Source organism: Peromyscus eremicus, unplaced genomic scaffold (genome assembly GCF_949786415.1).
Source record: "Peromyscus eremicus unplaced genomic scaffold, PerEre_H2_v1 PerEre#2#chrX_unloc_1, whole genome shotgun sequence".
In the NCBI taxonomy this organism is placed as follows: Eukaryota; Metazoa; Chordata; class Mammalia; order Rodentia; family Cricetidae; genus Peromyscus; species Peromyscus eremicus.
In genome coordinates this window covers 2,682,827-2,698,688 of record NW_026734288.1, presented here as the reverse complement: position 1 = coordinate 2,698,688, position 15,862 = coordinate 2,682,827, and the positions used below count along the sequence as shown (strand labels likewise).

Genomic DNA, 15,862 nt, shown 5'->3' with positions numbered 1-15,862 from the left:
TTCTCCCTCACAGCTCCCTACAGCAGAGCCAGAAGATAATCCTAGAAAGAACCTGCAAGCTACCTCCCACTGGTGCTCCTAACTGCTATACCTTTCCAGGGTCCCACATTAGCTAAGGCCCCCCATCTGGGAGTCAGGACAGTAGTAGCTCCCCCACTGGGTGATCAGAGATCAAATGACACAGACAGCACAGGGCCCTCTTGCTCTGCTCTTCCACCCTAGGGGTAGGCAGGACCCTAAATCTGAGGTATTTGTATTTTAGTAGAAATTCTTCCAGGCTCTCAGAGCACTTCCTGTTCCCCTTCAAGGACACACTCCTTTGTGTACAAATCCCAATACACACTGATTGTTGAGTGGTGCCAAACGCCAAACCTATGCCTCCCAGCTGGGAGGTAAAACACAGGTCACATTCAAACAGTAACTGTAAGTACTTTGTAACTGTTGTTAAAGGAAAACAGGTCATGAATTAGAAAACAATGAGTTGTTTTCTAGTAGTTCTTCTAGGAAGAAAAGAGACTGTGGCATGATGTAGTTAAAATCTCAAAGAATTCCTCTGAAAAGTTTAAACACAATTGATTTCCATGTGTTCCAGAAATCAGGGATTAGTATGACAACAAAAAAAAGATTAAGTGTATCTATTTTTCTTAAACAACAACAACAAAAAATAACAGTCTGCTAGGCAGGGCTGCACTCTTTTACTCAGACCTTCTCTATTGGTTGAACCAGTGTAACTACAGTAATTTCATTGCACTACAAGGTCAGTCCTTTATTCAGATCACTGAATGATCTGATTTATGGACCCTGAAAAATGGGCAGTCAGGACATTTCTGGAGAATCTAAAATTGATTACATGACTCCACATTGCTAATCTCAACTACTGTTGAAGCAGGTAAGCTCTCACCCTCCTTCCTGCCCCCACCTTTCTGCACTGCCACTACATCAGCTGGATCAGATTTACACAGGTCTCTATTCATTTGTATGTCACCCTAAATGCCAGAGAGACTGGTGGACACTTATTAATTTGTGCATTTTCCCTTCTCACTGGGCCCAGCCTGGAAGGAGTTGCCAAACTGTCTCCCAGCACTGGGCAGCAGAGGCAGATTAAGTGTTCAAAGCAATTCTCAATTACATAGCATGAGTCTAGCCTGGGCTACACAAGACACTGCTCTACACAGAAATCAATAATCAACAGCTCTTGAGAGAAGGAATGAAACAATTTATGAACTATACACAGAGAACAGAAAAAAATAGATAAAAGCAGTAATGAACTTAAAAATGTTAAAAATAGGGGTGGGGATTTTGCTCAGTGGTAGAGTGCTTGCCTAGCAAGCACAAGGCCATAGGTTTGGTCCTCAGGTCCAGAAAAAAAAATTAAAAAGTAATAACAATAGATAGTATTTTAAAGTAATTTTAAGATAAAATACTTAGGTATATTGACTTGCAAAAAGAGTGGAACCTTCTTTAGTAGAGGGGATGTCATTAATAAGAGAGAGGTTGAAGTTCCCATATGCACTTGTGGGCTACTGTGAGCTGTAACCTGACACACAGAGTTACAGTCAATGACCCTTTGCTCAAACATCTGAGCTAACATAACTGTGTCAAGCAGGACTGAAAATATCTGCATAGAAGAGTTGTACAATTAAAAATTCAATATTTTTGGCACAAGTTGATCTTCCCAAATTGTACACCAACAAGTCTGGTCTATCTTCATTCACAAGACAGCAATTAGTACATGCTGGGAAATTACAAAATCACTCCTCCTGCTACAATCAGGTTTGTTTTCATAATGGTGACTCCAGAAGCTGATTGCCCACCCTGTTTCCCTCAGCAGTGTACACAATAAACTATTCGTAATATTCTGGTCTGAAGGTAGAAACCATGCTCCACATGCAAATCCTTTTCCTTTTACTGCAATTGATATGCAACTGCATGACACAAATTGATAGTTTTGAAACTCTGAGGTGACACAATCATTTAATTTAATGTTTTTTAATGTGTAATATAGAGGACAGCAGAGTCATTGCCATAGAAAGCAACAGACTGGGACCAAGGCCACTGGTGTTAACACAAGAGAGCTTGTTTCAGAAACATTTTTCTAACACAATTGACATGCAGCTATTCTAGAACTAAAATGATTTCCAAGGGAGAAATCACTCAACACAATTCAGAGATAAAGAAAAATCTCTTTAATGATAGCATGCATTCATCTCCAGCTAATTCTAAAAGAGGAGCCAGCCTAGAAGAGACATTGCGTTCCACTTATGCTAATCATCCTTGTTATATTTAGGTTCAGTCTTCAGGTTACACTTTCAGCAATGTAAATAGGGACAGAAGACTGCAAGTCTACTCACTTAGACAGATGGGAGATATACACAGCAAAGACATTTCCAAAATTATTTCTTAAGTACCCCAATGATGTGAAACAGCAGGATCTTCTTCAGTGACTGGGTCTTGAGGAGAAGGTAACAGGGGATGAGAAAGAGAAGTATAAGTTAGAAAATATAAAAGCTGAGGTGGGGAGGTCTTACACAAGGTGTGTCTCATGTCACCTAAGCTTCTTAAGAAGAACAGCACCTTTATACTACTTCTAGGGGGGACATGGAAGGAAATGGGAAACTTGTAGGAAGTTAGCAGAAAGTATCATACAATGGGACAGACTCAAATATGAGGCTAATCAAACCATGCTGCACAAGGGGAAACAGTGTATCTCAAGAATATTACTGATTAAGCCCACAGTGATCTGTGGATGGATAACCATAGCCCTGCATAGTAGAAAGAGTTGGATTCTCAGGATCTGAACCAACCCCACCAAAAAGGCCCTGGCTCCAGACAATTGCTAGTTCTCCAAAATGTATTCATGATTTTAGGGAAGAAGCTCTGTTTTATCATCAAAACATCAGAACCTTAAAGAAAGCACCCAAGTCCTAGACCCACGGCTATTACTAGATCTCCCCAAAATTTTCCTAATCCCTGCCTGAGGGCCCAAAGGAAAACCTTGCTTGATCAGGGCAGTCTTTTACACAACAGTGTTTTATTTTTCTGTTTGCTTTATACATTTTTGTTGTTGTTGTTGTTTATTGAGACGTATTTTCACTGTATAACTTTGGAGTCTGTCCTAGACATACCCCTGTAGATCAAGCTGACCTCAAACACACAGAGATCAACCTGCCTCTACTTCCTGAGTGAGTGCTGGGATTAAAGGTGTGCCCCCACTGCCCAGCTAGTCTTTTACTTTTGAAATAGCTGTCACCTGGTGTCACATTGCCCATCTGGCAGAACTATACTGCTCTCAAGAAGAAAACTGGAAGTTTATGGCATACCAGGATATAAAGTTGGTTGTTACCCTGTAATGCCTCAATGAGCAGCTTGTTAGAGTCCCATTCTTTGATATGGCCTCTAGGCTGGTTATGCCTCTTGGCTGGTTGTAAATAAGTGATGTCTCCTTTGTAATGGTTTGAAGCCAAATGTCTGGACGATCTTGGTGAACAAAGGTGTATCCTACTGTCCTAATCTCTAACTAGGCTGGTTACTATACTCTTATCTTTGAGGCTTTTATTTAATTAATTAATTAATTTGTTTGTTTGTTTGTTTGTTTTTGAGGCAGGGTTTCTCTGTGTAGTTTTAGTGCCTGTCCTCGATCTTGCTCTCTAGACAAGGCTGGCCTCAAACTCACAGAGATCTGACTGGCTCTGCCTTCTGAGTGCTGGGATTAAAGACATGTGCCACCACATCTGGCTGTTTGTTTGTTTGTTTGTTTGTTTTTGTAGTTCTTCCTCAGCTAAATTCTATTTTGTGAGACTTACTATCTCCTAAGAATTAGTAAATGCTTTATATCACGAGTTCAACTCTTCTCTCTTCTCTCTCACTCCTTAGGAGTGAAGTGCTACCCAACAAATGAGATGCCATTTACAACCTCCACAAAATTAACTATAAATGGATCTTTTTTTTAAAGATTTATTTATTTATTATGTATACAGAAGAGGGCGCCACATCCCATTACAGATGGTTGTGAGCCACCATGTGGTTGCTGGGAATTGAACTCAGGACCTCTGGAAGAGCAGTCAATGCTCTTAACCACTGAGCCATCTCTCCAGCCCCCTATAAATGGATCTTACACATGAAAGTTAAATACACAGTGCTGAAGCTCTAGAAGGTATTGGAGAAACTAATCCGATCCAAGTTTGGCAATCTGCTTTCCATGGGTGCAGTAAAAGCATGTTTAAGCTGACTACAAAGATGTTTCTACACACATCTCCCTGCTCCCAATTCTGTGAACAGATGCAGCCCACACAGAAAAGATATCTAGAGGCCTGCCCTGTAAATAGGAAGTTTCAAGGACCACACGGGACCTCACAGGATAGGGATTCTGGCTGAAGGATCCCATCCGGGTCTGAGAAGGACCCACCACACTGGCTTCTGCACCTCACTCACCATGTTGTGGTTTCCCAGCTCGGCCATGTTCTCTGCTCAGCTCCCTGCAGCAACTCTCACAGCACTGCACACAAAACTGCTGGCAGCAGTTTCTCTTCAAAGCCAAGCTTAAAGCTGACAGCCGGAAGGACCCTGCACAACTTCTGACTGGCAGGTCGCCTGGAGGGCCTGATTGGCTACTGAGGTCTGAGTGACAAGAGCACCTCCCATTGGGTTACACTGTGCTTAAAGTCACAGCACAATGGTTCCTGATCCTGCCTTCCACCACAGACCCAGACCTTTTCTGAAACTGCAGAGATTTGCATTTTCATAGCACTTGCCCCTGACTCCAATAGCAGACCCTGCTATCTTTCTGCTCTCAGTAGGCTCTTCCCCTTCTTCCTCCTGGACACTGTGTGGCTAGCTTGTACAGCCCACTCTACTATGTTGGATAGAGTGATTCCCTGTCCCTCAGGTGGAAGTGTGCCCAGAATATTAACAACTGAAGTGAAATATAAAGACATAAAATATTTTTGTTTTGTGATTTCACATTGATGTCAGGTGAACTGAAGGTACATATTACCTATCTGTCACAGGGACTTCAGACAAGCAGGAAAGAAAAGCAGGAAGTAGATCACAAACAAGATAATAGATCTTCCTCCCATCAGAAAGTGGGATGATGGCTCCATTGCTTTAGGAGTTTTATTCCTGAAATTCAGAGCAAACTGTTGGCAAATTAAAAAATAATAAAGAGTAAGCTTCAGGGGAACATGAATGTTTAAAACATAATAGAGTAAGTAAGAATGTGTTCACAAGCACTATTATTAGTCAGTACATCTTTCTCCTAGGACAGTGGAAAAAAAAACACTGCATTATTCAAGCTTCTGTATTTGAACAGTGTTATGAATTTATAAAGAAGGCACTGGCAGGTAGAGAGCCAAGGTGCCCCAATGCAGGGGACAGATAAAGATGACATGCAGACAAACTCAGTGAGGAGGTTTATTTGGTGGGGGAAGGAAGAAAGGGGAAGAGAAAGAGGGAAAGAGAGAGGGGGAGAAAGATTGAGAAGTCTGAGGTTGTGCACACTTCCTGGGAGGAAAGCAGGAGAAAGAGGTGGGAAATGGGTGGAATTTTCCCTTAAGAATATGCTTCTATGTCAGGACATAGCATGGTGCCAAGGGGCAGGATTAGAATATTAACAAACAGGCCTGGGAGGATGAATCTCTCTATGTATGGAGAAAGTGGAATTATTACAATGTCTCACATCCTGTGGTTGAGCTAGTCCAACAATGGCTGTCTACCAACGGAAATTTGAAAAGTCCAGTAGTTCTTCAGTCCATGTCTCATCAGGATACACCAAAATTCTAAGGAAGTAGACTCCAATGCTAGTAAAGAAATAAACTTGGTAGCCAGAGCAAGCAGAAGCAGACAGAGAATTTCCTCCTTCAATATCTTTTATATATGTAGGCTGCCCTCAAGTGTTGCTATGCAGATTAAAGGTGGACCTTATTCAGTTTTTTTTTTTGACAGGGTTGCTCCCTGTAGTTTAAGTGCCTATATGAATTTCATTCTGTAGATAAGATTGGCGTTGAACTCACAGAGATTCACCTGGCTCTGCATCACAAATGCTGGGAATAAAGACGTGTACCACAAACACCTGGCTTCTTACTCTTGTTTATTGGTTCTTTTGAGTTTTCTGAAAGGTTTTATATGTCTATCTCTCGAACTCATTCTGTACATCGACCTGGCTTCAAACTCAGAAATCCAACTGGTTCAGCTTCCTGAGTGCTGGGGTGAAAGGTGTGCACTGCCACCAAGCAGCTAAATGTGGATTGATTACCTCAAATTATCTGGATTAAAGATAGGTCTTTAACTTCAAAACCTTTAAAGACAATCCCTCACACATATATCCAAATCTTGGGGTTTTAATTAGTTACAGAGGTAATCAGTTTGACTATTGAGGATATCCAACACCAGAGACAAGACAAATGAAATGAGAAGGATTTCTTATCTGCTAGAGGCAAGACAGCATGAAAGTTATTTCCAAAACAATAGTTTTCATAAAAAAAGAAAGCATGTAGATTTTCCTGAGGGAGTCTGGACATGTTCATGTATAGATCTCCCTCTTCCTAGTTATGCTCAATTAACAAATCCATTTCTTTTTTTTTTTCTGGTTTTTTTGAGACAAGGTTTCTCTGTGTAGCTTTGCACCTTTCCTGGAACTCACTTGGTAGCCCAGGCCGGCCTCGAACTCACAGAGATCCTCCTGGCTCTGCCTCCCGAGTGCTGGGATTAAAGGCGTGCGCCACCACCGCCTGGCTAACAAATACATTTCTAAACATGATCACAATGTAAAAGCAGAGACATTAAGCAACATTCTTGTCTGAAAGCCATGCAGAAACATATAATTATTTAAAATGATGGCAAGACATGCCACTGGCATGTTCATATTGCACCACAAGATCTTACCTGAGGCCAGGCGGTGGTGGCACACGCCTTTAATCCCAGCACTCGGGAGGCAGAGCCTGGTGGATCTCTGTGAGTTCGAGGCCAGCCTGGTCTCCAAAGCGAGTTCCAGGAAAGGCCCAAAGCTGCACAGAGAAACCCTGTCTCGAAAAACCAAAAAAAAAAAAAAAAAAAAAAGATCTTACCTGAAAGTCAAGGAAATGACACTCTGCATGTAGATTCCTTTGGAGACTATGCTACCTGTCAATCTTGAAGTTTGTTCGAAAGATAACTGTACCGATGTGTCAATTCTCAAAGATACATAAGATGGAGAATACAAATACAGAAAACATCAAGGAAAAGTCACCTAAGATCACTGTATACTCTACTCCTAAATGAATGGTTATGATGAGATTTATTATACTCAGAAGAAAGCTGCTTTTGCCTCTGTTCAGGCTGGCTCCCTTCAAGGCCACCACTGCTTCCAAGCAAGACCAGAAGATTTCATTTTAATTAACCCTGGCTTCTGTTAGTCTCATGGCTGTGGTATCACTGTAGAGAATTCCATTCTTTCATTTTTCTACTTCTTTTAAAAAACATATTTATACAGGTGTTTTGCCTGTATATGTCTGTGGAAAATACCTACAGAGGCCATAAGAGGTCAGGAGATGTCTCTCTAGAGTTATAGCAGAGGTTAACTACCACATTGATTCTGGGAATGGAACATGGGTCCTCTGTAAAAAACCCAGTACTCGTAATTGCTGAGCCCTCTATCAAGTCCCTCTTTTTATTTAAAATTTATTTCTATAAATTGTTAATTAAAAAATATCACATCACATTACCATCTTATCTCATCATTTCATGCCTTCCCAAATCCCTTCCAACTTCTTCTTGTTAAGTATGGGTAAATAAGTTTGCTGAATATATGAATACCACCTGCTGCATCCATTTTTTCTGGTTGTATATATATTGATAATGGGCTGACCACATTGTATGGGATAAACAGTCAGGGAACTCATCCCTGCCTGAGGTTAATTCTCTCAAATGGAGGAAAATTCCATTTTAAATCATCATCAGACGGACTATGATGCCTTGGACAGAAAACCTAATCAAGAACATAAAACTTAGTGTGGAAAAATACCTTAGCAGCTAAGGGCACTGAAAATTCTTTCAGAGCATCCAAGTTCCAATTCCAGTTCACATAAAAGCACACTACTATCTGTAATTCCACCATCAGGGCGTCTGACACCATCTCCTAGCCTCCCTAGCCAGAATAAGAGGAGACTAGACCATGAAAATCATTTTTAAAGCTGTGTGTGGTAGTGCATTATTTTAGTACCAGCACTTCAGACACAGAGGCAGGAAGATCACTGTGAGTCATAAATGCTGGGCTACATGGTCTACACACACACACACACACACACACACACACACACACACACAAACACGCATACATACACAGAGGAAAAGAACAAAACTGAATAACATACAAGAATAGGAACATTGAAGAATTGGGGCAATACAGTATCTATTAAAGTCATTTCAGGTCTCTGCCACTGGGGCCCATAGAATCATTTTCAAAAATAAATATGGCCATGCATATGAGAACAAGCCAATAATACCACCAACTGGGAAAAAGTGAATATTTCATAGTAGGCCACCACCTTACCATGAAACCTGAACTGTCCTTCATGACCTGGGTGTTATTGCACCCACCTCGTCTTAAAAAAAGACATGCTGCCCAAATGTTTTTTGTTGCAATGCCTTCTGCTCCCAAGCATGCACCTCCAGCCTCATGGAGTGTGTTTCCTACGATTGATTGACTGAGGAAGAGAAGACTAGGGCTTGGTTTACTGATAGTTCTGTACATCATGCAGGCACCACCCAGAAGTGGGCAGCTATAGCATTTCAACTCCATTCTGGGACAAGCCTGAAAGATACTGGTGATGGGGAAATCTTTACTGTAGGTAGAAGTTCAGGCAGTACACAGGGTCATACAGTTTGTTTGAAAGGAGACATTGTGGTGGTATTTTACTTGTACTGAAATGTAATTTTAATTGTATGTTAATAAATAAAGTTGCCCTGGGGTCAGAGTTATAGAGCCATAGCAAGTGCGTGGCGGTGGTGGCACACGCCTTTAAGGACCTGGAGGGCGGTACATACAGGCAATGACAAGGCAGTCACGTGTTTAGTTTACAACCAATGAGAAGGCAGAACATCTAGACTATTTAAAGACGTACACACAGGAAGTAGGTCTCTTTTTCGGAGAGCTCTCTTGGCTGAAGCAGGATAGCTGAAGCAGGAAGGGTAAGGCTCTTAGTTCTGACCTCTTGGCTTTCTTCTCTGAATCGGCTCCGTGTTTCTTATTTAATAAGACGGTTGGTTACATCTACATTTGGCGCCCAACGTGACAAGAATCCATTAAAACCGCTTAACTTGGCTTGGCGGCAGGTCCGGGTTCCCGCCAGGGCGGCCGGCAGGTCTGCTTTCCCGCCAGGGCGGTCGGCTCCCTAGCCCGGGCCCAGGTCGGATTGGCCTCAGGCCGGACTAACCTTGAGCTACTTGCTTAAAGCCAGTGCTACAAACAACTCAGGCCTGCCCTGCCAAACAGGGCCCCTGCCTGTAAAACCAACGCACGTGGTTGGAGCTTAAGGTAGCCAGAGCCAAGGCTTGACTAGGCTCAAGCGGGAACACGTGGCTGGATTCAAGCTCTTAGGCAGAACTTGTGGCTATGCTTGCTTGCTCTCTCTCTCTCTCTCTCTCTCTCTCTCTCTCTCTCTCTCTCTCTGGACTCACACCTCGGACACTAGGTGGCTGTTTGAAATTCCCTCGGATTGGTACTGTTCTACAAGGACTTGGTAAGTCACTTAACATATCAGATATTTTAAAGGAAACTATTTAAAAGAAAAATTTTTTTCACATTAAAAAAAATGGGTTTTCTGTGTACATTGGAAGAAAATTGGGCTTTGTTTGCAATTTTAGACAGTCTGACAATGGAACAGCTATATGAGAAGATTACTGTTGATCGAATTATGCATTTTATTACTATGTTTAACCTCATTTTACTATTTAAAAAGAGTCAATTTAAGTGCCAGGATGACAGCTTTAGAAAAACCTATTAAACCTGTAAAAACTCAGACAGAAGAAACTAACAGTGAAGCTGCTTCAAGATTGGATCATAGGGTTACAGAAAGAAAGCCTGTTTTCACACAGTCACCCTTAGTTTGTCCAGTAACTGTACAGCAGTTGCCTGATCAAATGACTACACAAAATATTTGGGCTCCAATTGAAATGATAGATTTACGAAGGTTTAAGGAGGCAATAGTATCTTATGGTATGCATTCCCCATATGTAAAGCAAATGTTAAACTCTTGGTCAACATATAATAGGATTGTACCACAGGACTGGCGGGAGCTGGCACAAGCTGTTCTTGAACCCAGTCAAAGGCTTCAGTGGCTAACTTGGTTCAAGGACGAAGCTAAAAACATAGAAAAGCAGTGGAGGGATAAAGGAATACAAGTCTGCCAGGATCAGCTTATTGGAGAAGGTCAATATGCTTCAGCACAAACACAATGCTTATATGATGTCCAAACCCTAATTTTATGTCGAACAGCAGCCTTGAATGCATGGGACAGAGTTGAGGAACCAGGAAAAAAACCTGAGTCATTTACAAAGGTTGTACAAGGCCCAAAAGAATCTTTCACAGATTTTTTACAAAGACTGGCTTCAGCAGTAAAGAGAATGGTCCCGGATTCAGAAGCTAGTAAGATAATAATTGAATCTTTGGCCTTTGAGAATGCGAATGCAGCATGCAAAACAATAATCAGGCCATTAAAGGCAAGATCTGCACCTTTGGAAGATTGGATTAGAGATACGGTTAATGTTGAAGCTCATGAGCATGATGATACGTGGGTAGGAGAAGCAATTTCAAAAGGTTTGAGGAATGTTAGATGTTTTGGATGTGGAAAGCAAGGACATTTGAAAAGGGACTGTAAACAGGTCATTCCTAAAAACAATGTTTCTTCAAGGAACAATGGCAACAGAATGCCCCTTCCTTCTGGAGTATGCAGAAGGTGTGGTAAGGGAAAACACTGGACCAACGAATGTAGATCAACAAGGGACAGACAGGGTAATCCTTTGCCTCAGTCTTCGGGAAACTCCCAGAGGGGCCTCATGCAGGCCCCAATAGCAAATCCAGTTCAAACCTTTCCTGCAGTCGTAGAGGAAACCCCTACCCAGAGCAATTAAATAACCAAATGCCTATTGGAATAAGTCATGCTGGTCAGGATGATGAAACAGAGAATAGAAAATTCAGGAGCAAATATAAAGAAAATTTTTGGCAAACTTTTATTAATGAACAAAGACCAAAATTATCGATAAAAATAAATGGTGTTTTGTTGTCTGGTCTGGTAGACACAGGTGCGGACATTACCATAATTTCACCAGAATTTTGGCATCCAACTTGGCCTCTTTAGGAGGTAAATGTTCAACTGTTAGGAATTGGGACATTATCTCAGGTGAAACAGAGTGCAAGATGGCTAGAGTGTATAGGTCCAGAAGGACAGAGAGGAAAATTGAAACCATATGTAGCTAACATAGCTATGAACTTGTGGGGTCGAGACTTGTTGCAACAATGGAATACTCAGATTAACATCCCTCCAATCTCAGAAACAAATCATAAATTAGCACATGTTTCTGAGAGAAGTATTAGAAGGCATTATTCTGAGTGGTCACCAGCCATCCATATTATACAAGAACAGGGCACAACAACTGATGATCTTCCAAAGACACCAACAGCTCTACCTTTAAAATGGTTAACAGACAAGCCTGTATGGGTCCAGCAATGGCCTTTAACAACAGAGAAACTCCAGGCTTTAGAAGAGCTGGTAGAAGAACAGTTAAATGCTCAGCATATTGAGGAATCAACCAGCCCTTGGAATTCTCCTGTATTTGTTATTAAAAAGAAATCTGGTAAATGGAGAATGGTAACAGACCTTAGAACAATTAACAAAGTAATTCAGCCAATGGGCTCTCTACAATCTGGAATTCCTCTGCCTACTCTGTTACCAAAAGGATGGCCTCTCATAGTTATTGATTTAAAAGACTGTTTCTTTTCAATACCGTTACAAGAAAAAGACAGAGAAAGATTTGCTTTCACAGTGCCTACTTATAATAATTCTCAACCGGTTAAAAGATTTCAATGGAGGGTCCTCCCACAGGGAATGTTGAATAGCCCAACTCTGTGCCAATATTTTGTACAACAGCCATTGGAAGTGATACGTAAAAAATTTCCTAAATCTATAATTTATCATTATATGGATGATATTTTACTAGCTGACTCAAATGCAGATACTTTAGAAAGAATGTTTGAAGACGTAAAGAAAATTTTGCCTTGCTGGGGATTACAAATTGCTCCTGAAAAGATACAAAGAGGAGATTCTATTAATTATTTAGGATATAAAATAGAGCTACAAAAAATTAGACCCCAAAAGGTGCAAATTAGGAGAGATAGACTACAGACTCTTAATGACTTTCAAAGATTATTTGGAAATATTTCTCATCTACGAACTATTGTTGGGGTAAAAAATGATGAACTGCATAATTTGTTCAAAACCTTAGAAGGTGACAAGGACTTAAATAGTCCAAGAGAGTTATCACCTGAAGCTGAGAAAGAATTGGCCTTGGTAGAAAAGAAAGTACATGAAGGGCACGTGGATCGTATTGATCCAAAGCTGGATTGCATTTTGGTTATTTTACCTTCTAGGCATTCTCCTACAGGAATATTAATGCAGAGGGAAGATATTATATTAGAATGGATATTTTTACCAAATAAACCAAACAAAAAATTAAAAACTTATGTGGAAAAAATCTCTGACTTGATTTGGAAAGGAAAATTGAGACTTCGTCAATTAGCAGGAATAGACCCAGCAGAAATTGTTGTACCTTTAACTAAGGAGGACATTGAAAAATTATGGACAGAAAGTGAACCTTGGCAAAGAGCTTGCAGTAATTTTTTGGGAGAAATTAACAGCAAATATCCCAAAAGCGATAGAATTGATCTTATAAAGAGAGCTGATTGGATCTTGCCTCGAATTGTATGGGTAAAGGCCATATCTGGAGTTCGTACATTTTATACAGATGCTGACAAACAAGGAAAGGCAGGTTACAAATCAGAAAATTTAAGTAAAGTGGTTCAAAGTCCTTATAATTCAGTTCAAAAATCAGAATTATATGCTATTCTGTTGGTATTAATGGATTTTTCAGAACCTCTCAACATAGTAACTGACTCTCAGTATGCTGAAAGAGTAGTATTACATATTGAGACTGCAGAATTTATCCCTGATGCTTCAGATTTAACTTCATTGTTTATTCAATTACAAGATACAATCAGGAAAAGGAGTCATCCTTTATATATAACTCACATTCGATCCCATACTGGTCTGCCAGGCCCTCTAGCACAAGGCAATGATGAGATTGATAAGTTATTAATAGGAAATGTGCTGGAGGCCTCAGAATGTCATAAAAAACATCATGTCAATAGTAAAGGTTTAAAAAAGGATTTTTCCATAACCTGGCAACAAGCCAAAGAAATAGTAAAGAAATGTCCTACTTGTTCCTTCTACAATCAAACGCCATTACCAGCAGGATGTAACCCAAAGGGTACTCAAAGGAATGAAATCTGGCAGATGGACGTATTTCACTTTGCAGAATTTGGAAAACTGAAATATGTACACCACACTATCGATACTTATTCAGGATTTAAGTGGGCAACTGCTTTGAGTTCTGAAAAAGCTGATTCTGTAATCACTCATTTGCTAGAAGTTATGGCCATCATGGGTATACCTGCACAAATCAAAACTGACAATGCTCCATCATATGTCTCTGTTAAAATGAAACAGTTTTTTGCTTATTACAATATAAAGCATATTACAGGCATACCACATAATCCTACAGGTCAAGCAGTTATAGAAAGATCAAACAGAACTCTAAAGGATATGCTAAATAAACAGAAAGGGGCAACAAAACCCCCCAGAAATAGACTGCATAATGCTCTATTAACTTTGAATTTTCTTAATGCCAATGAGAAAGGAACAACAGCTGCAGAGAGACATTGGATAACAGAAAAAACTACAGAATTAAATCAGCCTATATATTTTAAGGATGTGCTGACCTCAGAATGGAAACCAGGGTATGTGTTACATTGGGGATGAGGTTTTGCTTTTGTTTCTACAGGAGAAGATAAGTTGTGGGTACCATCAAAATTGATAAAGGTTCGATTTGAACAAGAGAAACCTCTTAATTAGAGGAGGTGATAGCTCATCAACCAACACGAACATCCAATTTAAACTAACTTATACCAGTAACACATGTCTTTTCATTTAATCAGATAATAACTTGCCAAAAAGGAACATTCCCAAAATTAGTCTTGGGGAAAGGTTTTTGTTCTTGTCTTTTAGGAGAATGAAGGTTAAGGAATCTGAAGAACACTGGACAAATAAGACAACTGAAGAAAAGGGACAAATCATCTATCCCAGGAAGCAGAGTGAAATGGCTTATGGGTATATATTATCTAAAAAATTTTATGTCTTCCTAAATGTTTGTTTCTGCTTTTCTCTAAAGATTTAACACTATTGGTCTTCTAATAGTCCCAGTCCAATTAAAATTTAAAGCTGATTTTGGAGTTGGAGAATGGCTCTCTCCTTCTTTAAACTCAAGCATGTTGTTAAAAGGAAAATGCAAACTCCCTGTATCATGCCAGAATAAAAGAGCCATCTTCTGCTATGAGACAGGAGAAAAGCCAAATTAATTAAGGGACTATTCTATTACTAATCTCAACTCTTTGATTCTATTCTGATTCTTTAAACTTTTCTTAAAGTATAAATTTTATATCAAAACTTATAAGATTAATATATATATATATATATATACATTTTAAACTTTGCTAAGATATGAATGGTCATATAGAGTACTGATTGACCCGTCCCGCGGGCCAGGTTATTTGAGGGTCTCGAGGAGGGTCCACCTGTAAACCAAAAGGGGGGAGAGGGAAAGGAGACCAGGCGCGTAAAGAAAGACGGAGTCAGTCTGAATTGCATCAAGGTCTCCGTTTATTGACTGGGAATTGAAGCTTATAAGCAGGGCTTCAGGCAGGGAGGGGAAGCAGGGGAAGCAAGGATGAAAAATTCCTAAGGGAGGGTGAGGTCGCTTTGGTCCCAGGCCCCTGCGGCTGGCTGATTAGCACATACTCCAGGAAGTTGTACAGCTCGAGGTTAGGCCAGGAACTTCCTGCTTTCGTAAGGTTTGATAAAGCAAGGAAGGTCACACAAAGTTCAAGACACAGCTGTCCGGAATTGGTCCCCAACAACTGATTAATTCTAAAAAAAAAAGGCTTCAATTAGCTGCATATATATATCTTTGTGTTCGAGTCTCTTATCAGTTTTCTGCAGGAATTCACGGCCAGGCCTAACATCAACTGAAGTCTCCAGGAAGAAGTTGGGGCCCCACAACAACAACAATTCCACGTGGACAATAATAACATCACTAAGCTGACAAACATCATCTACAGATCAGCTTTGAACTACAAGGTGCTCAGAGCAATTTTGAGATGACTAGCTGAGATGATCCAGTCTCAAAGACTACTTGAATAAGGACTTGAGATAAACCCTGAACTTTGGCATTATACACAGAATGGATAATGAAGGATATAGTTACCTTTCCTAGAATTTGACAATTAACCTAAAATTTTTCTTTCAGGATAAAGATAACTTCGCCCATACCCAGCAGGAAGCAATTTTAAGAATACGACGCCCACATTCCCAAAGAGGTGGTGTGGGGTGGGTGGTTTTTTGGTCTTTTTAATGGGTTTTGGGTCTGGGATAATTTTTATTGTTTAGGGGGGTTGGTTACAAGTTGTTGTCAAGGGTTAGGAAAAAGACTAAGCAGATTAGATTTAAGGTTCTTATTTAAAAAAAAAAGAGAGAAAGAAAGAAGAAGAAAAAGACAATTA

General features: G+C 40.2%; 1 protein-coding gene across 1 annotated transcript in view; it reads right to left on the bottom strand.

Moving 5' to 3' along the window:
- The window catches only part of LOC131900907 (zinc finger protein 431-like), a 34,110-nt gene extending 26,003 nt beyond the window's left edge, over positions 1–8,107 (bottom strand). The window contains exon 1 of the mRNA XM_059252227.1: positions 7,997–8,107. Coding sequence (XP_059108210.1) covers positions 7,997–8,107 — 111 coding nt within the window. The remainder of the gene's footprint in view (positions 1–7,996) is intronic.
- Between the last annotated feature and the right edge of the window lie 7,755 nt (positions 8,108–15,862).